The 24,825-nt window shown below is 42.4% G+C and overlaps 1 protein-coding gene across 4 annotated transcripts in view; it reads right to left on the bottom strand.

Annotated features, from left to right (window-relative positions):
* Uggt (UDP-glucose-glycoprotein glucosyltransferase) overlaps positions 1 to 24,825 on the bottom strand; it is a 192,322-nt gene that overhangs the window by 14,577 nt on the left and 152,920 nt on the right. Inside the window, exons 22-35 of one of the 4 annotated variants that reach the window (XM_084595468.1) lie at positions 22,603 to 22,629; positions 20,685 to 20,894; positions 20,124 to 20,255; positions 19,441 to 19,580; positions 18,695 to 18,784; positions 17,156 to 17,341; positions 15,244 to 15,433; positions 14,134 to 14,185; positions 11,978 to 12,084; positions 10,529 to 10,614; positions 8,599 to 8,683; positions 3,819 to 3,904; positions 2,319 to 2,378; positions 308 to 409 (exon numbers count right to left, since the gene is read on the bottom strand). In XM_084595468.1, the coding sequence (XP_084451594.1) occupies positions 308 to 409; positions 2,319 to 2,378; positions 3,819 to 3,904; positions 8,599 to 8,683; positions 10,529 to 10,614; positions 11,978 to 12,084; positions 14,134 to 14,185; positions 15,244 to 15,433; positions 17,156 to 17,341; positions 18,695 to 18,784; positions 19,441 to 19,580; positions 20,124 to 20,255; positions 20,685 to 20,894; positions 22,603 to 22,629 (1,553 nt within the window). Of the gene's footprint in view, positions 1 to 307; positions 410 to 918; positions 937 to 2,318; positions 2,379 to 3,818; positions 3,905 to 8,598; positions 8,684 to 10,528; positions 10,615 to 11,977; positions 12,085 to 14,133; positions 14,186 to 15,243; positions 15,434 to 17,155; positions 17,342 to 18,694; positions 18,785 to 19,440; positions 19,581 to 20,123; positions 20,256 to 20,684; positions 20,895 to 22,602; positions 22,630 to 24,825 lie in introns of all 4 variants that reach the window. The other 3 variants (XM_084595470.1, XM_084595471.1, XM_084595469.1) reach the window with 3 other exon arrangements.

Below are 24,825 nucleotides of genomic sequence, written 5' to 3'. Positions count from 1 at the left end.
TGCCAAGCATTCCTCTATCATTACACAAAGGTAGTAAGATAGACTTGTAAATTGTGCGATTCGACTATGAGGTTCGACTATGAGGATTCGACTATGCGATTAGTATGAGTGCTACTCTCATACGATGCAAACAAAATGTGCAACAATTCCACAAAGTGCGAGTGCTCGCCCACAGAGGGCAATAAACTTCACCTCTGCTGCAGACTGAAGAATAAAAACACACTCTTCAATGGGCTTTACAAGAAACAAGAGGGGCGATAATGAGGCCAGCAACTAAATTCAATGCAACAACTACATGCAGCCTTACCTCAAGAGCCGTTCATAAAGGTGCCCCGAAGCAAGCGAAAATATGTTGATGACATCGTCCTGCTCCTCCTCGTCTTTCTTCGTGGTTTCACCCACAAAAGAGCTGATGTGCAGACGAAGGCAAAAAAATACAAAGGCTCAAGTCAGGGGACCAACTGCTCAAGAAATGGCTTCCATCACAACAAACACAGAGATAAGAAGCAGGCAAAACAAAAAGCATGCAACTAATGGCCAAGTACACAGAACCAGGGGAGAAAGAAAGAAGAGGAGAAAGAAGAAAGCATTTCTAAGCATGCATTTTGTGAAAGGAAAGCAAGGATGCTCTCCGAGTTCTGAAGAGCAAACCACACGACACAGCACACAAACGCCATCACGAGGTGGTCCTGACTTTGGGTGGAAAGCCAACAGTGCATGCAGGGATAGAACACGCCACAGCCGCTGGCAGCACAAGTGCTCGAACCTTAGTGGCGTGAGCGAGGAGGTGGAAAGAAAAAATAAGCAAAAAGATTCCCCACATAGCAGCAACGGCATTCAACAGAGGAATGAAAAAGTTAGTGGCGGCGTTCTGCTCGCTTTTAACTAAGTTTAAAGCCAGGAAGAAAAGCAGCTCACCTATCACCGAAAAGCTCTCTGGAAATGTGAAAGCAAGAGAATTTGCAGTGGGTTATGCGCAGTAAAATTGAGCATCATCAGCGTTTGCATTAGTAGAAAGTACAGAGCGTACCAAGCAGTGTACAGGTGCATGTCACACACGAGAGGCAATATATAACATTATTTGCCTGCGGTACCAACAGAATGCGTTCCTCAATGAGTGCGTGCTGGGAAATTAGGCAGCCTAAAAAATGCGAGGCATGTGTGGCACAGGACCAACCGCAACAATGGAACACTAAAGTTTAGCCTCCTAACCTAACCATTAAGGAGAACTTGCTAGAGCACTTGGCATTAAATGAATCTGACAGTAAGTGAACAAACTAAAGATTGAACGTGTTTCTACCATCAGGCCTGAATGTCTCGTAATGATGTGGACTTTCGACATCCCACCGAGAAAGGAAAATGGAGGACCACTGATCCTGGCAAAGATTTCTTCCTCATTCCCTTTGAGGTCAACTTGCAGTAAATAACAGCGCAGCGGAATACATTTGCACAACTGCCCCTCGACATTATTACGACAACAGCCTACACTGCGCAGCGACAACAGGCAGCAGCTCTGCAGAGTACAGTAAACCCTGCTTAGCACTGGCATTATGGTAAATGAGCAATAAAAAAAACGCAAGAACTTCTTGAATTAGCATAATGATAGTACGACTAGCAAAAAGAGCTGGGCTCACAAAAGCAAAGCTGCACAAAAAACGAGCTTATGCGTTGCGATGTAAAATGTTTTAATGGCACAGAAGAAGAAACGCACAGTAACTTTAACCATTCTTCTGGTATCAGAATCACGTTACACCTCAGCTAACTCTTTGCATGCATACGCAAACCAATAATTTTGTCAACCTTTCACAAGCGTACTTTTACATCCTAAAGGTGTTCTGTAATGGCCTCCAATGCTGCTAATAGACGCACATTAAATAAAGAGAACACACGCGCAAGTATATATATATCTCGATAATCTCATTCATAGTGCATAATGTCAGCACGCGGCCTGACAACACTGAATACAAATGGAAGTTGCATGTAATTGCCAGAGCTTAACTTTGTGCCATCTTGATGGTATGCATATAAACACCAGCCACAGCATCACCACTGCCACAGCATATCTTCTCCTACTCGTCGCACAAACACGCAAGGCCTGATCTGGATGACGCCCGTTCTCACAAGCGGAGTGCTCAACACCAACAAAGTCAGGACCACCATCAGTGAAGCACAAGGTGAGGGACACCCTGGTCGGCTAGCACAAACAAAGCGAAACAGAAAGAGGGAAAGGGGGAAGGAATGCCTGCACTGACAATGCAGGGGGCACTCTCGTGGGTGCGTATATTTCTTAGCCACACGAAAGCAGAAAGCCAGCTGACCTGTAGATCGATCTCCCTATCTGCCTCCATTCCGTTAATATGCCGCCAATAATAGGTATTCTGTTGGCAGGAGAAAAAGAAGGGAGCGAATGCTTTTTTTGTGCGCCCCCAAAGCAAGCTCTGTGACAAGCCCGCCAAGCTGGCAGCCAGCCATCGCGGCTCGCGGGCATCAACCACCACTTGGGGTCCACACAGAGCCAAATCTTGCTTACGAGGATATGTGCTTTTTATAAATTTAGTGGCAAAGCAATGGCCTCATTGTCCTCATGACAACAGCACAACACAGGCAAAAGGGTGGCAGCCTCCGAGCAGTGAAGGCTCGCTGCCAGACTGCGACAACATTGCAGTGCAATTTTAAACCAGAGTGCATAGAGTGAATAGTATACCCGTGACTTGGGCACTATTACGAGTGAATTTCCACTCTGCCAAACTGCACAAAATCAAGCACTCAATGAAAGAGGGTTAGCACATGACACAGGCCCTTAATTCAGAAGCATCAAACCAGTGCTGCCTCCAAACTTCCAAATGGGAAAAACTAATTACAGTGAAGAGAGCAACCTTTTCTATACAAATACGTCAACAATGCTGCTCCTGTCTGGTGTGTGAGGAAAGTAAGTCATAGCGAGAACACGCTGCTTGGTTTCAAATATATTCTCGAGTCAACTGCTGTTCACAGTGCAGTGCACGGCTATTAAAAGGCCCAGAACCACCCAAATGTTGCTGCAATACGCTACTTTGCGTGGCACAATAGTACATCACTTCAGCCGACAAAAAGCTGGCAAGCTGCTCAGGAATAACAGCACTGACTATTAAATCAACAAAAAAAAAAATCATGAAAGTTTAAAGTTAAAAAGAGCGTGCACTCAATAACTGCATTGTGAGAGAGTGCCTATTGCCAGCAAAAGCATGCGAAAACCATGACACTTCAAGTTTCCCAGGCTTTACCCCTTCTAGTAAGTGTGATCCATTGAAAAATGAAGCTCAACGGGTTAAACCAACTCATTCAATAAAAGACTGAAGAAGAGCTCAAAAAGTGACAACTAAGCAATGACGTGCTATCTAAGCAGTCGTTGCACATGTGACCCATTTCGTTGAATTGGTCCACACCTACGCCTACAGTCCTTGCTACAAGAACATTTAAAGAACAGAACTGTGAAGACAGACATTGTCCTGTGCCTGCACATATACCGTGGCCAATGTGAGCACGTAGCAGATAGTAGGGGTTTTTACATTGCAACACAGCTGCGCCAAGTTGCACAGCATAAACAAGCCCTCACCTCGGTTGCATGAAATGCGGCACGTTTAGTTAATAGCGGACTCACAAGAATTTTGAAGACAAGCAATTATTAGGTCTTCTCAGCAGGCAAGCATTGAGGAGGCATTCAGTTGGGCTCTCTTTGCACGGCACACCCATTGAAGCATATATGGCAATAAGACTGAAGCATTCCCAATATGCTGAAATGAAAATAAATAAATAAAAAAAAAGAATAGACAACTCACTGCGATAATGAGCTCCAAAGGTCATTTTCGTCATCAGTTCCATCGGAAAGTAAGTCTTCGTTCTGCTTGCCAGGTTTCTTGCTAACCTGATGAGGGGAGGCATGATAAGTACGGTCATTATAGTGCTCACGTTTTTTCCTTAAACGTCGTTAAAAAGGAAGCATTCAGCAAAACTCGAGCTTGACTCATGAATATCCCTGCAAACTTGGTGAAGACTGACAGCAAAATAGAATAACTTATCACCAAGGGTGTGTCAATATTTGAAACTTCAAGTAGTTAGCATTACTTTGCCCCTTTATAGTAGTCACTGGGACCAGTAAAAATATTTACTATATCAGGGTCTTTACTATATATCAGTTGTTGGTGATGACATGGTCCTGAAGATGCTGTCTGGTAGTTAAATAGGCAGTTACTTACTGAAAATGTATTTTTGCTTATGAAAAAGAAAAAACAACTCTGAAATACCTTCCATCTGAATTTATCATCTTTTCGTGCAATTTCTTTTCTATAAAAATTTTTTACATCTTGTGGAAGTATCTCTTAAGCATGAAGACGTGGCTAAAAATGCCACAAGTTTGATTTCATGTGAAAATCGAAGCCTTGCATGAACATGGTGTTACTGTTTCCTTTTTCTGTCTTTTAAAAGGCAATAAATGATAAATGAGAGTGGCAATCAAGTGCCATAAGACTGCACTCACTGCACCTCTACTTTTTGCCTCTGCTGCCTCATGCTTCGTGCTGCACAGTGCAGTGAATGTTTGCCTGTTTCTTTCCCTTCCGTATTTCTTGCTACGCTTTTACTCTCCTCTACTTTCTGAACAGATCACGCCACTTCCTTTCCATGTTTGTAAACAGCTGTACTTTTTTACAACTACTCGCTGCGTGCTTTTTCTCACGGCTTCAAGGCCTCCGTAAAGCAGGCTTCTCCTGAAAGCTACTAAGCATAGTGGTAAAGCCACTTAAACGAACACACTGTGATATTTTTCTGTTTTCAAATACAAAAAATCTCTGCCTCGCGTTTCTAGGTAGTGCGCAGGCGGCTATGGTCATATCGTGGGAGTCGTCGCTATATATCATATCGTGGGAGTTTACTATAAAGGGGAAAAAATGTACAGTCTATGGAAGATGAACTGAGACTTCAGTTTCACTTTACTATACCCGGGTTTTTACTATATCTGACTTTACTATAGCGGGGTTCTACTGGTGCGAATATAACAACATTCTGAGTGCCAGGCAAATTTGAATATTAAAGAACTTATGCGTACCAAATCGAATATTTTTTATTACCTCCAAGTTAAATTACAGACAAAATATTTCATGAAGCATTGCAAGAACAAAAGCAAAATTTATTAGACATGTGTTAGTATTAAGTTTTTCAGTGCAAAGCTATTGTGAGTAATAAAAAATAGCCAAAAATAAAGAACAAATTTTGTCTATAAAATGCAGTTAAGAAAAGAAACACACATATTCAAAAAAAATGTTTACACCCATCATATGCATAATTTGTTATACCTGCAAGGCCTACCAGGCATTAGATAAGAAAGCAGGAATCATGCAGCAGTGCCCTGTTTGCAATTATTTGATAGTGATTGCTGTCAGTGAATTGGATTGGAAAACCATTATTAGTGGCTTAATGTGTTGGCGAAAAAAAGTCTAATACCAGAGTTTCACGGTTTAACTTATTGCAAACACGAAAAAGGCAGTTCACTGAATGCTGTCAGGAAGCATATTGTAAGGTGGGCACCTCCTTACTGGAGGAGTGATGTCTACGGTAAATAACAAAGAGTCAAGACACTGGCAAAATGTAACAAGATGGCTCGCGAAATAGACAGAAGTGCAGCAATCAGACAAGAAACACTAGCGGGACTATTCCTTCCACGCAACCTTCCAATGTGTGGAGACAAAGTATCAATTGTGGAATGCTGCCCAAAAGGAAGTGTTCTCAATGACACGCAGCCAGCTTCGTTTTTTCGTTTTTCAACCCGTCAGCTTGGAGGGGTTGTGCAGTGACAGCTTCCAATGGCCATCATCACACTATTGCGCTGACTTTTGCTACAAGCGATGTTTTGTTGTTGGCTTAGGTAGACTTGGAATCAGTAATTTCTGAAAATTTAAGAGGCTCGAGCACTGCACGTTTACCACTAAAGTTGTTCACGAGTACTTTGAATAGTGTAAGAGCAGTGCACATCAAATCATATTTCGATTGTTATTAAAAAACTACTCAAAATAAAGAGCACTCACACACACCCCTTTATAATTTGCACTGCATTTTCATTATTCAAGATAGCCGAACCTCTTGACCAATCAAAAATAATATATTTGCCACGAGCTGATCAGCTATTTTGTCAAAACATTTACTGTCAGAACACCGAAAACCCATGCATGATAATACTGAGCCTCACATAAAATCAACTGCCTGATGGCCATCACTGAAAGCTGCATGCTCGCAGGTAAGTAACAAAGTTCACTGCGCCAGTACATAATGCCCTTGGAAAAAGGCTGTCAACCTGACAGGCAGTGATCCTCTCACTTTAGATTAATGTGATAACAGATGCAGCACACAAGAAAGCGGCCTGGCTATAGTGGTGGACTGAGGAAGGGGCAAAGTTACTGTGACTGGTTCACAGCAACCATCTCAATAGATCTCAATTTTTGTAAAATACGATCTACAGACTATTTATCTTGGATCACAGAAGTCAAGGAAAAAAGCGCACGACAGAGACATCATGCTAAAGGCCACTGCACAAAAACACATGGCATACAGCAGACTGAAAAGTACAATGGCGTGGTTTCATTTTCGCACTTTGGGTTCACGACAGTGTTTTGGTTCATAACGTGGAGCCTGCAGACCAGCAAAACCGGAACACAGCAGGCTGAATGCAGTCCTGAATGCTGCATTTGGCGCACATTTGAACTGACGTTCCACAACTGGTTCTTTCTCTTCAAGCATCATGAAGGTGTGTGGAAGGAATGGTCCCACACGGGTTGAAGCTCAAGTAGCTGCTCTAGTTTCCATTTCCTGAGCTGCTTGTGTTCCGCCAAAAGCATCTTACACCCTGCCCCTTCAGTAGTCGACCGCTGACACCACTCCTCCAGTGAGGAGGTTGTTGTACAACTTATGTGTCAAGGTGGCATTAGTAAGCTCCATTCACATGCTATACCAGACTTTCCTTTTATCTGAATGAACTGTTATCCAGAGAAGTGCAAGCAATAAAGGTATCACAAAATAAACTTTATTCTTGTTACTGTTACAAGATTCCCTTTCGCTCTTTTAACCCCTGGTAAGCCTTATAGGCATAAAAATTATCCTAATGACTAGTGAAAACAAAATTTGCCTGCAATACTTCTGTTTCTTTTCAGAGTTGTGTTTTGTGGAGAAGCATTAAGTTTTAGTTGACCTAGCTGTACTAACAAACAATATATTACGTTAAACCTCCATTATGAAACAATATTATTTGAATCAATCCACAAGCAATTTTTATCATTTGTACTCACACTGCCACTATAAATTTGATATAGCTTTGCACACCTTTATAGAGATGCCTAAACATCACAATGACACATTCACTGCATGATGCTACTAAGCAGAAGCGGCATTACCAGCTGAGATAACAACACATAAGCTGCTATGTTGAATATGTATCAACACTAAAGAAGGTCACCACGTCAGTTCATGCTTACATATAGACAGTTTTAGTTTCACGTATGTGAAGCACCTACGTGTGACCAGTGTGAATGCGCAGAACATGAAGGATCTGGGTGAGTTCCATGAACGCACGCGAGATTCAGATTTTCACGTTGAGGGGTTCGCGTTGCTGGCGTACTCGTGGCGTTGACAACATGGCAGCACCCAGAGCGCCCGCTTCACAGTGACAACAGCTTCTTCGCTAATCCCTCGACGCGATATGGTGTTATAAACTGTTGTATTTGCCTTCAATTTTCCCATTCTTATCGTCACGTAAAGTTTCAAACAATAAATTGCTTTTGTTTTCCAGATAGAAGTGCGATTTTGCAGCTGTTAAGCCTGACGAAATAGCGTTTGCCATTGCCATAGCAATGGTCTCGTGAGACTGGCTTGGCTTGGACTCGTCTTCTATTAGGATGGCTATAATCAGGCTGCTTTTGACTCGTCTTGTATTAAAGTGGCTGCAGCAGTGTCTGTATTTGTTAACAGATGGAGCTAGAAATGACGTGCAGCGTGCGGCGCGAACGTGCAACTATAAGGGTTTCAAAACACATGCGCGTCGGCTATGTAGACTTCTCACGTTCACGTACGTGAAACTAAAATTGTCTGTTGTTTTCATTGCCGTACCAATCATTTTACCACCACACACACACAAAAAAAAAAAAGCTAAAATTTTAATATAATGTAAAAGCAGCGTTTCACAGGTTTTACTCTTTCGTCACCTAGCTTTATGCAGCTGGCTGAAATAACACATGCATTCGTCACTGATTAAATCTCTTCTTTTATTGTTTTGCACTGCCCAACTACAGTGCCATACTGTGAGACTTGCCATTGTCTTGGCAAAGTGTTGTTATGCAGTTGCTATTCATACCGGTGCACTGCTATGAAGCTGCTCCACCAGCAAAACAAGACTTTGTCGAACGCAATAGCGTTTAGATTAGTGCTTTCTTATTAAAAAGCAAATTGCTAGAACTGCTGGTCAATAAGGTACCCACATTTCACATTTATGACCACACCTTTTCTGAGCGTGATGAGATCAAGTGTATGACAGCATCATCACCAGATATGATAGTATGACAGCAACATGCCACTCACTTTCACTTTGAGAACATGACTTCTGAAGCTGTTGATCACAACTAGAACATCGCTGGAGTCTTGGGGCGAATCTGTGTTCTCATGGCTGCCAGGAAAGAAGAAAAGGGCTATTAAAACCATGTCAAGGTGACAGGCGCTATCTGCTCCAAACCTATCACACATAATAAAGCGAAGCTACTTGTTAGCAATATGTCTTGTACACTGACCTAACATCAGCTCGCTGAACAACGCGGGAACATTGCAAATCATTATCACTTAATGTTCAGTTAAGAAAGCACAAGAAAAGCAGACACTGTTCTAGGTCAAGAAGCAGACTGCAATGCACAAGAAGAGATTTTAAAAATACAGCAAAACCTTGTTGTAGCAAATAGGCAAAAAAAATACCATTAGGAATAATCCCTCCCTTGAAAATCCCATGCAAAAGTATAATATTGTTCACATTTATCAGGCTCGTCATTTAACAAAATATTTTATATATTGAACTGTGTACTTCAATCCTGCAAGTGGCACTTTCCATAATGGCGCTCCCATGATCCTTTTTTGTGCACAGAGCCGGGTCAGCTGTGCATCTCTGGGCCCCTGCTGACCGCTATAATGCTTTAAAAGACGCCCTTTGGTCTGGCGTGCTTATTCTCAATGCATCACTGTGCCCATGGGATGAAGCAGACGTTTGGTGCACTAGATGCCACGCAGTGAAAACAGCCTGCCCAGCCAAAGGTTTGTAGCGGCTCTTGCGCGGCCTGCTTTGCTGCTGAAGGGGACGCAGCAATCAACTGAGCCGGTAATACAATTATGTTTCTGATAATCAGTGGTGACTTCTTCCAAAGCATCATCCACTGCCACTTTCATGCAAAGTGTGTGGCCTAGTGACACCTATTGAGCATTGTGCTGTCATGTCATGTGCCGGTGGGCAGCATGTCTCTGAGAGAAGCATGTCGCTATTGTGGGTGCTCCATATTTATACGTCTGGGATACAGAGTAAGGTTATCAGTTGCCATGTTTTGTACGTCGAATTTATTTCAAGATCCCTTTCGAGTTCGATACATGTGGGATCGGCAGTATAGCCGAAATTCATAATAAAAATGTCTGCCAAGAACTTGTGTCGAGTACAATTTACTAGGTAGAAACTGGAGAACACTTCTTGCAAAGTTTCAGCCCTGTTTCAAAGCCACGGTGAGCGGATGTGGAGGCCACAAAATCAGAGCACCAAACATTCATTTAAATTGGTTTATCTCCACATCGCAGCCAACACAAGCTAGAGACAGAGCAAACACCAGCTGGGTTGGCTTTCCTGCATTACAGCAGTGTCACACAATAAATGGGAAGCCAGAGTGAAAGCTACCACTGTTCTCACCACCTCTGTGACATTTGACAAGAGCACGGGAAGGCTACTGGAGAGTCGCAGCCAAATTTGCCATTAGTTCAGGACACAATCAATGCATGCGAAAGGCACAAAAGGATGCCGACCACCTGGTACTAATTGTTAGCAAATTTGTCTTCTGTGGCGCTGCTAGAAAGCGGGAGAGATGCATCAACCCTGGCATCACACTTGCCACATCATCACCAGTTGCTTTTGCAGCGAAAGAGCCTGATGCTTGCTTTACAAGCAGGCACGACATGACACTGGGCAGTTCGATACATCCATTTTGTGGCAAAACATGCTTAGTATACAGAAGGAGAACTGTATGCGTTGTTAAAAGCATTTAGGAACAGTTCAATATAGCCAATAATTTGTAATACCCATGTTTATGACATGAGGTTTGACTGCACTACATGCATACCATTCTGCTTTCTGCTTAATCGTGCCATTACCGCGATACTGCGAGCCTGCCCACCTTGTTCAGAGGTTTATCCACTGTTAACACTGCATCAGTGTGACACATAGTAGTGATGAAGGACACAAAACAGCTATAGAGAGCCAGATGCTGACCTCGTGATGTCGTACAGCTCACTGGAGCGCCCTGACCTTAGGCGCAGAGTCCAGGTGCCAGGGTTAGCCTTTAGCTGGAAGTAGCCCTGAAGAGTGGTAGGGGGGTAGAGATCAACAGAAAAGTCTTTATACACCCAGTCTTTATAGAGAACATAAAAGCATAAAAAAGGATGCTACACAACTTACAAGTCAGGTTCTAAAAGCATCCAATGAGACTACACTGCAGTACCTTAAATTAATTTTAACACTAAGTGCAAAGTGCATCTGATGCAAAAGTGTGCTCTGTTAACCAGCACAATCTGCTCTCTTTCAGTTTCACCAAGTCAGCAAGGCACAATAAAAGCTTACTAGCTTCGAAGCATGTGAAATTGTAAACAGATATTATTTTTTCCCCCATGTATTTATATTTCTGATGTAAATTGCATGGTACTGTAAGCTGCATATCAATAGCTGAAAATCTCTAGCCATGCTGGTCTCTCCCCTATACAGAGAACAGGAATTGCACAATGCAGAGTAAGAACAATGTAGGGAACAAAATTCGCTGTTGTTCCCCCCAGGAATACAATGTACTTGAGCATTGCTCCAAGCTCTATTGCTGAACAAGGCCACTTCTCCTGAATGTTACCAAGAAATTTTAACAGCATGCTATTTTCTGTTTCCTCTCCTGCTGCTTTCCAAAGCAAGCATGGCCACTGGTTGAGAAAAAGATTGCCACCCTTTCTTTTCCCTTTTGGACTCTTGGCATGCACACACTGATGCACTGTCAGCTCTACCAAATTAAACAAAAGCAAAATAATCGAAAAAAGAAAACAGCATAAAAATATATAACTCCTGGAGAGCAAATACCTGCGGGGCTCTTGACACTCTAAAGTGCAGTCTACACACTATCACAGAAAATCAAGTGTTTTAATATTAAATCTTATCTAAATAGGATCTTGCTGTGCTGTTTGCATTAAAAAGATATCGTTCATGGTTAATCTAACACTCACTGAACATGATTTGTCTTAAGAATATATCAGCGGTATCCATGTTTGGCCGTCAACCCTTACATCCTCTAAGCAATGACAGTCTGGTTCTGTGAACCAATGTATTGTACCTGAAAACCCTGCAGCCCCTGTCAAACACTGCAGAACTAAGCATCATCAGACTTGTTTCAGGTGAAGGTGATTGTGAATATTGATGAATAACAATATCAGTAGAGTGGCCACTAAGGCCCACTTGACATCTTTTAGTGTGCTTCTCCAGCAGTGATGCTATTACCGGTAGCTATTACCATCAGTGGAATAATTATTCATCTGGCAGCTTCCAAGAACATACAGCCATTCTAGAGTTCAGAGAATAACAGCATGGCATACAAAAACATCCCACCACTGAAGGAGGCTGTTCCAGTGGCTATGACTCCTGTGAATTGCTCCCACCTTTAAGCAAGCTAAAGAGGCATCAGCTCACCAAGTTTGCCATGACAATGGTGTCCACCACTGCAGGGTTGCTCTGAGTGCCCAGGATAAACTGCAGGCCTCGGGGCGGGTTACCACTGGACTGCTCAAAGCAGTGTCCTAATGCATTCACAACAACACACAAGTAAGGAGTGCGCCACAAAAAGAACTAAACGGCCCCACATGCAGGCTACACTTTCAGGCATTCTTTTAAGCACCTAACCAAAGGAAAATCTCTCTTGACAGAAGCAGCAAATGAGTGGCACAGAGCTAACCGGAGGCAATATATTTAGACTAACAGTTTTTTATTTACCTATTTAGTTATGAATACTGCAGTCCCACAAGGGTCATTCACAGGATGGGTACGTGAATACAGGAAAAGAAAATTCACAAGTACAGTCGTCAAAAATTCAGGCATAAAGTTCTCACATAAAAGTAACACTATTAAATAACTGCTCATCAGCAATAAACAGAATATATGCAGTGTGACTATTATAACCAATCAATAGCATAAATATTTAGATAAGAAAATAGAACGTAATACAAAACCAAAGCCCATATCAGGGCAAGCTTAGACTTCTAGTAAACGATGCCACAGATTACTGTAAAATTTCATCATTGGTATGTCAATTCCAGGCGATCTCTATTCTAGGAAAAAAGGAATATTTGAAACAATTATTACGAGGACTGAAATGGGTAATTGCGACGTTGTGTTGCTGTCTAGTGTTAACCTGAAGAGAAATATAATATTTCACTAAGGCCAATTTTGAAATAAGCGTGTACAAGTCGGTACAAAACTTTGAGATGAAAGATGCGATTCCGTCCGGTTAACGGTATCGAACTAGCTACATGCAACAGGTTAGTCACTGATGGACGCCTGTAACTATTGTAAACAAAATGAACTGCTCTGTTTTGTATCTTTTTCTATTTTATTAATACTTGTTTTCGTGAACGAATCTCAAGTTACAATTGCATAATCAATTATTGGGAGGACAGCTGATTTGTAGGCCAGATGCTGAACTTTGGGGGTGGACAGCTTCACTGCACGCTTCAGAAAGAGAAGTTCATGATTTGCATTGCATGAAACACGATTAATGTGCTTGGTAAAGTCAAGGGTGTTAGTGATTCATGGACCCAGATATTTGCAAAAGAATGTTATTGGAGAATATTATTACCAAATAAGCCACCACAGCCACTGCAGCTTTGTTTTTGAAGAATAACAATGCGCACTTTCCGCTTGTGACACTAGGTGCTTAGAACAACAATAGAATGTCAACACCATCAAAGGCATTTCCAATATTTATTCCAGAGCTACCATGATATGATGCATGTCCTATGATAGAAAACAATGTGGGTGACTAAATGGCTGCACCTTGAGTGCAAGGGTAATACCCCTGTTACACGGGCGTTTTCAACGGCAGTTCAGTTGGCGGTCAGTTGAACTGAACGGCAGTTAGCGATGTTACACGGCAGCGCCAACTGCAGTTGAAATCTCAACTGCGGTTCAGTTCAACTGAGGTCGGCGGTCCCAGTTGAACCAGTCAACTGACAAGGTGGCTGTCAGCGGATGCGCCGCATCGACCGAGTCGGCGGCATTTCCAACCGCTGTGCGTTCTAAAATCACATGAAAGGTTGCTGCCTTAGCTAACGCAAGTCCCAGCCTGCAACTTTAAATACTCAAACGAGTGTCAAAACACAAGCGCGTGAAGCGGCACCAAAAAACGATTAAGCGGCGAAGCCAGACGCACCTCAAATGGATTGACTTGGCTTTGTGTCGAGTTCATTTGTTCCATACTCGAAAAAGAAAATGCGTGCAAAATGTGGAATTTAATAATATAAAGTGTGCAAATGTTGTACAAAGTAAATTATATATGAAAAAAAAAAGCACTTTTTTTAGTAAGAATTGCCTGCATGTGGAGGATCACGTGATTCTGGGGGTCAACTGAGGTTCGCAATATGTTCCGTGTAACTACAGTCGACTGCCGTTCAGTTCGTCAGTTGGAACGCTGAACTAGGATTTAACTGAACGGCAGTTGAAATTGCCCGTGTAACACGGGTATAAAGCAAACTAATCCTCAAATTCCATGTGTGTGGCATGCATGGCTGTTCAGCGCACCGCTATGCACAATGCAGGCACCACACGTTCATGAGAGCCCCAAACCTACACACCTTCTAAGAGCAGGTGCTCCAGTTCAAACTCGGCATGCACTCTGCTCTCCACCTGCAAAGAACACAAGCAATGTTGCAAAATCCTCAGGTAAAGCACAGGAGAAATCAGACCACACTGAAAATGAAAAGTCCACCAGCCCCTTACAGAGGCAGTACCCAAGTAAGAGAGTTCCCTATTTGCAAACTAGCTGCTCTAATATCACTGGAGCACTGCTTCACAAAGCAGAAAGCAAGGAAAGAGCTGCACTTCCAAAATAAGGGAAGAGAAGAGGTGAGACACCTACACACTGCCTTTGTGTGCATTGTGTAGCTTCTTCTTCGTCCTTGTCTCGGCAGTGCAACTCTTTTTAAGATTTATGAATAAACTAGCCGACAAGTTTTGCAGAAAACACTGTGCCTTGCACCCATTATGTGGTAGCCATGACAAGCAGCTATTAACAAGTATTCCTTAGAACGACACATAAAACCTTTGGTCCAGGCCCATTGCTTTCTAAGTATAAGCTGTCAGACACATGCCCCACTTCCCCACCGCACCCCAAATTGCACATGCAATATCATAACAACAAGGAAAGAGCAATCCTGGCTCTAGAATCAAACAATGGCTGTGAGGCAGTCCTCTCATGCCTCCCACACCAGAACCAGACACATGTGGTGCAACACTCTGCCGGGTCCAGTTGGTCCAGAGATCCAATTCAGCAAAGGCCCCAAAGGTCTTTTTTCTTGTACTTCAGCTGATAGGTTTATCAAGATCATCGATCGTTATAAGGTGGGCACACTTTCACAACTGTCAATCCACCAATCATATCACATGTCCAGTGTCACTAATATATATTGTCCTGGTTAACAATGAGTTGATGTTTAGCACCCATCCTATGCTGTATACTTTCTTTTGCATCTTTGTTCCTTCGTAAAGAGTTGTCCAGCTGATAGTAATGAACCAACTAGCCCAGAAGAAATTCCTGATCCTAGCAAGACATACTATTATGGTAGATAGGGACATGTATTATGGTATCCTAGCAAGACAATGTCTTTGGTGCGGTCCCTCTAGTGCTGGTGTGCAGAGCCGGAAAGTTACCGCAAAAGCGCATCCCACAGCCCCGCCCCATGCACCTGCTCCATGTGGATGTTGTCAAGGTCATAGGGCGAGCGAATGGCCTCCACCAGCCAGTTCTCGGGTGTGGCCATGCCCAGGGTGAGCAGGGGCGACTGAGGCATGTTGACAAACTTGGCGTACGGACCAAGCCCTTGATGGCCATCCAGCCCAAACTGGGGCTCCGGCTCCAGCACAAAGCGGTAGTAGCTGCACGGAGCCATCCAAACAGCATGTGTTAGAATGAATGGAACAGTTTACTTTTGAATTTTAATAGTTACGGCCCTCTATTAGAGTCATTATTAGCAAAATTTCAAGATAGCCCACAGTATCCTATGAAATACCCATTTTAATTATGCTTGCAATTTTAATTAAGCAGGTTTTCGAAAGAATCAAACACGGCAAAAAAATGAGACCCAGGCAAAAGAATTTTTTACAAAGATGTATGGCATTTATCCGACAACCTTAGATTACTTGAAGTAATTGGAAATGCTGGTTTTGAGCATCTGGTAGTTCAGAGCTCTAAGAAACATGTTTTCCAGTTAATCAACTGCGTGCAGCACCAGAGAGATTTCATTGCGGCACTCTTCAAAACTGTGGATGGCGTTCAGTGATGCGATGACTTCCCCTAAACTGGATGCTCGGGAGGGCTCCTTGGTGTTGCTACCATTGCCCATGGAAGTGATCACTTTGGTTTCAACGTCCGAGTACGGTGCATTCGTGCATTATCTTTGAAGTTCAAATACTCGAAGAAGCCCTCACTGCATTGGATTCGCCATCCTCTGTGCAGAGTGCATTGATGCGGTCACAACAATCAACTCCTTCTGGGGGTGAAAGCAATGAAGCACACCTTGTACTCTGCAGATGTACAATTTGGCAGTCCATGAAGTGTACTATGGACTGATTATTATTATTATTTTTTTTTTTTGCCGGCAGAAAGAACGGGAAGCACTGGGGCTGGGGCACTTCGTTATGTGGCACCACCCTGCTACTCTGAAGGGCCATTGTTTCATCGAGTTTGTGGTGAAATCGAGGTCGCACATTGCCACAATGCATACCAAATCTTCTAATTAACTGGCTAGCATAGTCCGCCGGTTCAAATTATACGGTGGAAAATAGGGGACTGCAGAAATTCTTCAAATTATCCATACTTAAGAATAATTTGAGTTCAAATGAATGAGCTTTTACTGTATTAGACCAGTGCTGGCTCAAGGAAAAGGGCCATACTGAAGGATGAAGAACATACACAGAAGAATCACAAGCCTGAAAAAAGAGAAATGACGTGCTACTGCCCGCTTTATACATGTATATTCACCTAAACAGTTTGCGATAAGAGTGTCTACGTTTGTGCACGTACTATTCAAATATTTAGAGCGCAGCTCTTGGGTACCTGTTCCTCGCTCGAGCGGCATCACTGACGGTGTAACCATTGAGCAGCTATATGGTAGCCCAAGGGCCACCCTATAATATATAGCACTGGCAAACCTTTGGGCTCAAGATTCTGCTGAGCATCCCACAACCTGCCATGGTTATCTTGATTCAATTGTAGCTACTTGCGCAGAAAACTCTGCATTCCTTAACATTAGGCTAGATTAAAGTTATTTCAGGCATTTCATGACATAGGCTGTTAGTACTAGATTATGTGTTCGATACAAGCACAAGGCGTTTTCTAATAATGTTTGTGATATCACTGCTACATCACAAAAAATTCCATCTTAAGCCACACACAGTAGCTTCCATCAAAGGTTTGTTCCTGTTTTATTAATAACTTAACACTGTTTTACTGAGTATTTTACTAAATGAACGATAGCAATGATCAGAGAAAAAAAGAGAGTTTTGTCTTTTCTTTCATGTCAATATTTCTGAAGGACAAACAAATCAAAAGCTTCGAAATCCTTTGGCAAAAAATGCCCTGCACAATAAAACACTCGCCTCTTCAGGGGCATGTCCGAGTGTTTGTCGATGCAATTGAAGAACACCTTAACGTTGGCGTTGATCACATTCTGGAGCACCAACAGGATGTGCGAGATCTTCTGAGCCCCACGCGAGACGGGGTCCACAATAACAACAACGTCATGTGCGGGCTCCTCAGGCTGAGAGCATGGAATCTTCAACACGCTGCAAAAACAAAGAGGCGCAGTTTTTCCAGCTCATCTTTTCCTTCAAGGATGCCTTACTGGTGAGATATTTGCGCATAAGAAAATAAAGCCACATTGCACTAAGGTTGCTCAGATCCCTGCCATACGAGAACCACTATTTGAACACAGAAAAGTTTTAGAGAGTACCTAACTAGGTAACTAATAAAAATAAACTGACTCAATAATCATGCAGCAAAACTTTGAAATACTGATGAATAAAATAAGCCAACTTGCATTTGTTAGAATAAACATGAACCACCACTAACAACAAAATTTGTAAGAAATTCAAGATGACTATGAGAGAAAACGAAATACTACTACTTGCATCGGCGATGAATGCTCGGATCTAAGAAGCATCATTTGTAGCATAAAAAAAAGGTTAGTCCTATGGGAGAACTTAATGTATCACCTAAAATGATCTATACTATAGAGAATTGAAAAATACATCAAAATAGTGAAAATTTCTATGTACACCAACACCTTGGCAATACAAGCATGGTTGATACGAACTTCAGGATGATACGAATTGGTAAAATTCCCCAGTCAGAGTGCACTGTGTAGAATGCACAAGATTGATGCTCCAAACCCTCTCTGACACCATTAAAAATGGTACAAATGTGAGCCATGACAGCACACTCAAGCACCAACCATTACCCGCACGCTGTCACCGATACTGTAGCTGTACGGTGTCTACCTGCCAGCTGTGAGCAGCAGCACATGCCTCACACATTACTGGCACTGCAATTGCTATTCGTGCTGTAGTATGCACCATGAACAGCGAGATGCGGGCCCCATGATCGTGGATAAACTCTGTCAGCCGTAAAGAAACTTATGTAAAAGCTTTTTCCGTGCTTATGGAATTCTGTTTGTTTTTAGGTGTAGCGCATTTTTTCACCTCGCAAGATTTGTATCATCATCCTTCTACTGCACCAGCATCTCTTGCAGGAGGGTCTAGCTGTATGTATTTCTTTTCATATATCACAGAGCCAGAAGAAAATCTCGTCTGGCACAGTTGTGATAATATTGATAGAAGATAAAAGCAGATAACAACAAACAAAATAATAAATAAGAAAAGCTCTGCCAGATGAGTTCCTTAAATGTGGCTCACAGATATGTTATACATGAAATGATCTAGTCAAATCCTCTCAGATGAGAAAGCCTTCCAGTCAGGTCTTTAATATGATGTCTACACCTATAAAATGTTGTCAGTGAGCACTAAAAGGGAGACACCAATGAATCGGTATCTATAAATTCAGAGCACCAGACAAGAACAGAAGGAAATGCGTAATGTAGCAGGAAGACCAAAATCTTGCACAAAGACAGCAATTAGTACCTCTTTTCTTCCTTGTACGGAGTAACTTGGTGCCGGATTTTTGTTTGCACATGTGACATCAGCACGCTTGCAGCCTTCATAGCAAGGTCACTGAAAAACACACAACAAAAAAAATTTAGAAAAGGAATCCAGAAGTGTCCAGTTTTACCTCCAAGTCAAGACTGTACCTGACTTGAAATAGAGGGCTACTACGTATGGTACCACTGAGGTGCTGTAATGACAAAAGCTGCTACTACCCAAAACTATTCCAAAACCAAGAGAAGGGTGTCAACATCAAACATAAATGCCTCAGCAGCTACTGTACAGTAACAAAAAACATACTGCATAATAAAGAATCAAGCTTCTGTTTTACAGCTGATTCTTTTAAGAGCTAAAATAGACACTACAATTATCATCATCATCATCATCAACAACATCAGCCCGATTATACCCACTGCAGGGCGAAGGCCTCTCCCATATTTCTCCACTTAACCCGGTTCTGTGCTAGCTGCATCCCCTTGACCCCTGCGAACTTCTTAATCTCATCCGCCCACCTAACTTTCTGCCGCCCCTGCTACGCTTTCCTTCCCTTGGAATCCAGGGGAAGACACTACAATACTTACACATTAAAAGAGCAAGGATACTTAACATCAATGGTACAATACTAATGTAGATATACCTTCCCAAAGAAAAGAATGAATAAAAGAGAATTGTGCTTATGCTAAGCTGATCACTGCAGTTTGAACAAATATTACTTGACTGCTTACCTGTCCACATCACCAGGGTTGTCACCCTCTTCTCTCAGAATGTCTGTGACCTTGGTGCCATAGGCGGTCATGGAGTATCGCTCCAGAAGATTAAAGTCATCGTTGTTGAACACTTCACCATCCTCAAATGGGCCAATCATCTGCAACAAAAATTTGCAAGCTTGGATCAAACCCATGAGCAATAAGCTTTCCTCATGCTATCAGTACAGTGGATGCAGAGTAAGAAGTGGTAGAAAGCTTCTCTATTATTGCTGTCATAATGGAAAGATCTGAGGCACAAATTTCATTTAGTTTGTAGTGGTGAAAATTGCTGCATGGAAGAAAAAAATGCTTCAATTTTAGTCACACACCAAGGCCAAGTACCTAGGTTGTGGCTGGGTCTCTGCTAGCTTCCAGCCAATGGCAAAACTCATTTTTCACAGAGAGCCTATAGGAGGTTTAGAAAGTTGATCTGTCAGAGTATCTGGCACAAGGTTAGCTTTCGTTCCCAGACAGAGAAGAATGCCCAAGTTTTTACAGTCTAATCTGACAAAAAAGAAAGTAAAATGTTCTCTGCTCAAAACGAACTATTCTGCGGTAACCACTTAGGAGTGACCTGTCTAGAACACACTGCATTTCCCTCATTCACCATGGCACATGTGCCAGACGAATTCTGAATGCACCACCAAAGCCCGCCTACTCACCCTTCCACCGGCAACCACGGCACGCTGCTGTGGGGAAAGCTTCAGGGCAAGTCTGGAGAACGTCTTGTGCCATGCCAGGAAGCCATCATCGCAGTCCGCCAAGGCTTTTTTGAATGCATCCACGTTGGAGTTCTGTAAGGGGGGCATTGAGTGCTACTTGTCAGCTCGGAAGTTGCACAGTTAGTCGCTCATTACACCAACCATGCAGCCAGAAACTGTATTAGCAAACTGTCTGAAGTGGTGATCCTAGCCTACAAGTGAAGTTAAGTGTCTGCAGTAAAGAAAAAGCTAATGGATTGCACTGTTTGTAAGGAGACTAGCTTTCTTTCCTGATATGCCACAGTCAGTTAGGTGATACACTTTTCTACTGAATGATGACTGGTCTACAGACTACTGGTTAATGCCTCACCTGAACAAAGCAGTGAGCAATGCAGTCAATTGAATGAATTCATGAAAACACAGGAACTCAATCGTGAAAGTAAACCACAACTACAGACTGACAAACACATGTTCGGCCAGAAAACACTAAAAAGCATGAAAAAGCGACAATGGGTGACTCACAGGCGAGAGAAACTCGAAGGCCTCTCTCTTGCCAGCTGCAAACTGAGGGTAGTTCTTCTCAGAGAGAAGTTTCCGCAGGAAACTGACAACCTCCATGGCTGGCAGTGACTCAAGTGCTGTCCAAATGATCCTGTTTATGGAACGACCGTTTGCAGGGCTTGACTCGCCAGGATTAAAAACAATGCCGAACCGCATGTCGTTGGTGCTGTCCTGAGGTAGAAAAAGAGAAGCAAGGCATTTTCTTGGGCTGTGGAAATTATATAGGCTGTTACTCAGCAATGCACATCACACTGTTTCAAAATATTACAAAATATAGTTCCTTAAAATTTACTAAATACAGCAAGATGCTTGGTACGAATGCATTTTAACGACTACTAATGGGTATCATTTTAACTGTACATTTTTCTTAAACAGTGCAAATATTCTCTCAGGCCACAGAACGAGACATGTGCAGCCAAGCCATTGTGGATAACAATTGCCTGTGGCTGAGAAAACCATTATTCAGATTAGCATATGTCACTGAGTTCATTGGTATTATGACGCTGCATATAAAGCATTAGTGGAGACATTATGCTCCAAAGTTTTCGTTTTGAAAAATGAAACTAAAATAAGCAGAGTACGACAGCCCCAGTATCAGTGGTAACATTGGGTGCTTAGTTTAGGGATGGTACTCTGCAGATCTAGCCATGCAGTCAATCATGAACATTCGGCTCTCCATGGCTGCTCGTAGGCCTTATCTCCCATCCCGCTAAAGCAGCTACATATATAATGAAAAAGGCTGCACCCAAAAGCCATTGACTTATGCTCGTCAGTGCATGGTCACGTGTGGACAGTTTAGTGCATGCGCACCTTTTTTGCATGCACGTCTGTAGTGTTTAACGCATTTAACTTTTTCGTACCTTTGACCACATGTCTAAGTGGTTACAGTAAAGGTAAACAGAGTTAACATAAGCAACTGCCATTATAGACAAAATCCTGCACACCCTTTAATGTCCTACAGCCTAAGGTGAGTTTGGATGACGCATATACATAACTTTATATATTGCTCAGCTGTTTCTCGGGCACCAAAGTAAAAAATGAGCCCTCGAGGAACACCAATTTAAGTTCATCACCATGATAAGAAAGGCAGAAAGAAAAAAAAAAACATGTGCTATTGCACTTACTTTAGTGCACAGATTTGGTTTGGTCTAGCGCCCAAATTAAGGGGCATTTTTTAATTCTTTTCAATATCGCACTGAATTGTGGTTCAAGAAAAGCGTCAGGCACATATGTACTGCACAATTAAGTTGCAATCACCATTCTCCTAAATGCAGAGGTTTTCTTTTTTTTAATATAAAAGAGAACAAAATGTTGCAAAACAGTAAGTCATAAAAATTCCTGAAAAGCCACTTTAAGGCATCATGCGACACTGGAAGCTGAAATAATAAAATGCCCAAAGTATTTTGGGGCTAACTTTTACTAATTTTGTACGCCTCCTGACTAGCTGTAACAATCGCACTCAGTTATGAGATTTACACTTGTTGTGTTGTGCAGCCCCGAAAATATGTTCCCGACAGCCTATATCAAGCACACACCAAGCTTCAGTGCATATGCAAAAGTAATTACTATGTCACACCAAAGCTCCTCCCTACAAAAACAACCGTGTACACGTATGTGAAGCTTTCACATACGTCTAGACTCTAAACGGGGTGGGGAAAAGCCAAAAAGCAGGATTAACAGCACTGCCAAACAGCAACAAATGAACCTAGTGTCAGCATAAGCATGCTGCACTACATTACACGTCTCTTACACACTGAGCTTCTCTTCTTCTCATCACTCCCCCCCCCCCCCCCCCCCCAACTTTTAATGGTACTGATTGGCAGAACTTTGAAATAAACAGGAAGTAAAAAGAAGCTCCACACAATGCACCCATGCTTACGTCGAACAAAGGATCTTCCATGGCTGCCTGAAACAAACACAAAACAACATGCATGACTCAGCAGAGAAAAAAGGCAGAGGAGGAGGCTCACATGCATCCCAACAGGCAGCACTTCATGCAGCATTCCAATTTCCAATTCTGTTAAAATTTTGGCAGATAGTATTTACATGCATAGTCCTGCATCAATCAAGCCAGTCCTGGCACGCCCCCTCACACCTTCAGAAAGCTAGCTCAATTCAGTATTGCAGCTTGATACGAAAATAAAGAGGCAGTAGAAGCTACCAAAGACAAATCTGACTGCACAGTTTTTCTCAGTTAAATCATAATAATTGAGTGGCTGGCCTCTGAGCATCCCCCAAGTTTCACCACTATATGTGCAAAGCTGCTTATATAAGGAAACATACTCAATTATCAAAACCAAAGTTCATAATAACCACCAGTAGTGCAGGTGTCCACATATCCAAAGAAAAATTTGTCAAGCAATCATGTTATTTTTTTCTTTCGTAAGTGCTGCATTTTAAATGCAACACAGAGAAAATTACACCTCAAAGCTTTAGAAAAGCAAACGAAAACTGATTTCAAATTAAGCAACCGTTCACAGATTTGCTTACTTCACTGATTTGTATCTCTTACAGCTGAAAATTTTATAATAGACATAAAACGAAAAGTACTCTTCACCTCTTAGATGAGGGGTCTCTTATAAGTAGGGTTTTATTTTCTTCCATTATTTAGGGTTTGAACCTCCTTTGACGTTGCTAACGACTGACAGACTTTCACAAGAGAAGGCTACAAGCATGTCCGACCAATTCATTAGCTACAAAAGTACACATTTACAGTCGCCGACCGATATTTCGGACGCCCAATTTTCCGGACCTTGGCGTGGCACTGCCACGCACTCCAACAAGTTAATGTATAACACCGAGCGAAATTTCGGACGTTTGAAATCCTTTTCTTTCGATTTTCCCAATTTTTTCTTTCGATTCACGACTCAAAAGCTACCGAAAACGCAAACGCCAGTGCCATTTTGCTTTGCTGGCTGCTGTCATTTTGCCATTTTGTATGTCACTCTTGCCGACATGCAAGCCGACTTACTTGTACGGCAACGTAGCGCCTAGCAGAGGCATACTGACCACTTTTTCAAGCCGCTCGATAAATAAAGTGACTTTTTTGCATGAATTCGTTTTTTTAGACTGCCTGATTTTCTGGACGCTATCTCGGCCCCTTGAAGGTCCGAAAAATTGGTCAGCGACTAATTTTGTCTACTTTAAATGTAGTGTTTCCGAAAACAGTTCATGTCTTCCAATGCATGCAGCTGTACAAATGCTGCAAAGCTTCCTCGCACCAATTTGCTGCAGAAAAGTACAGTTAGACCTCAGTAATTTGAATTCGCAAAAGCAGGTAAATATTTTGCTAAACAATGTGCTGAGATAAGTGAAATAATTAAAATTTTAGTGCACTGGCCATGAATTCTAGAAATGTAGCATTATCTGCATCATTTTTTTCCAGAGCAGAGTTCGTTACGCTAATCAGGAACTTCATTATAGCCCAACCAACACTGTGCAGTGGCCCAGAAGCACAAGAAATGCAGCCAACAACGAAGAGTGCACCTTCTGTGGCCATGTGTTTATGTTGATAAGGCATTTGCAGATGTCCTATCTGACAAGGAGGGAGGGTGTGTCTTCACGCGATTTTTAGCCTAGGTTTCCTTTGTTGCTTTGGGAAACGGACTCTCCTCACATCCCACCATAAATTCGCCAAGCTACAAAGCTGGCAGCGGAGGCAACACTTGCTGGCCATCAATGCGGTGCCATGCTTGCACACAACAGAGTGGTGGAGAGAGTCATGCACTGCAGTGCACTAGAAGATGGCGATTGTTGCACAGCATGTGGACCACACAAACAGCTGGCTGATGGCTCTTTTTTAGTTTTAACCTTCTCAGTCGTAGCAGCGGCAAGAGCATAAAAACCCACCGCGCATGGTGCAGGTTGTTAGTATGCGGCACTTGCATTTGCGGAAACCCTAACAGATGTTTTGATGTCCGCCAGAGTCCACTCCGTATTAGTTCCAGTTTTAATACTAGTACTTGGCTGATCATGCTGAGCATGTACACAAACACAGTTTGCAAGCAATGATGCCACTCCTTAGGAATTGGGGAAAACTTCCAGTTAGGATTTAGATGTTCAGTTCCTATGTAGCTAAATGGATATACTGAAAACTTTTCGC

The sequence above is a fragment of the Amblyomma maculatum genome, chromosome 2 (genome assembly GCF_055883805.1).
Source record: "Amblyomma maculatum isolate TAMU_Amacu chromosome 2, ASM5588380v1, whole genome shotgun sequence".
In the NCBI taxonomy this organism is placed as follows: Eukaryota; Metazoa; Arthropoda; class Arachnida; order Ixodida; family Ixodidae; genus Amblyomma; species Amblyomma maculatum.
Note: the sequence above shows the minus strand (reverse complement) of the source record. Positions and strands in the feature narration are given on the sequence as shown.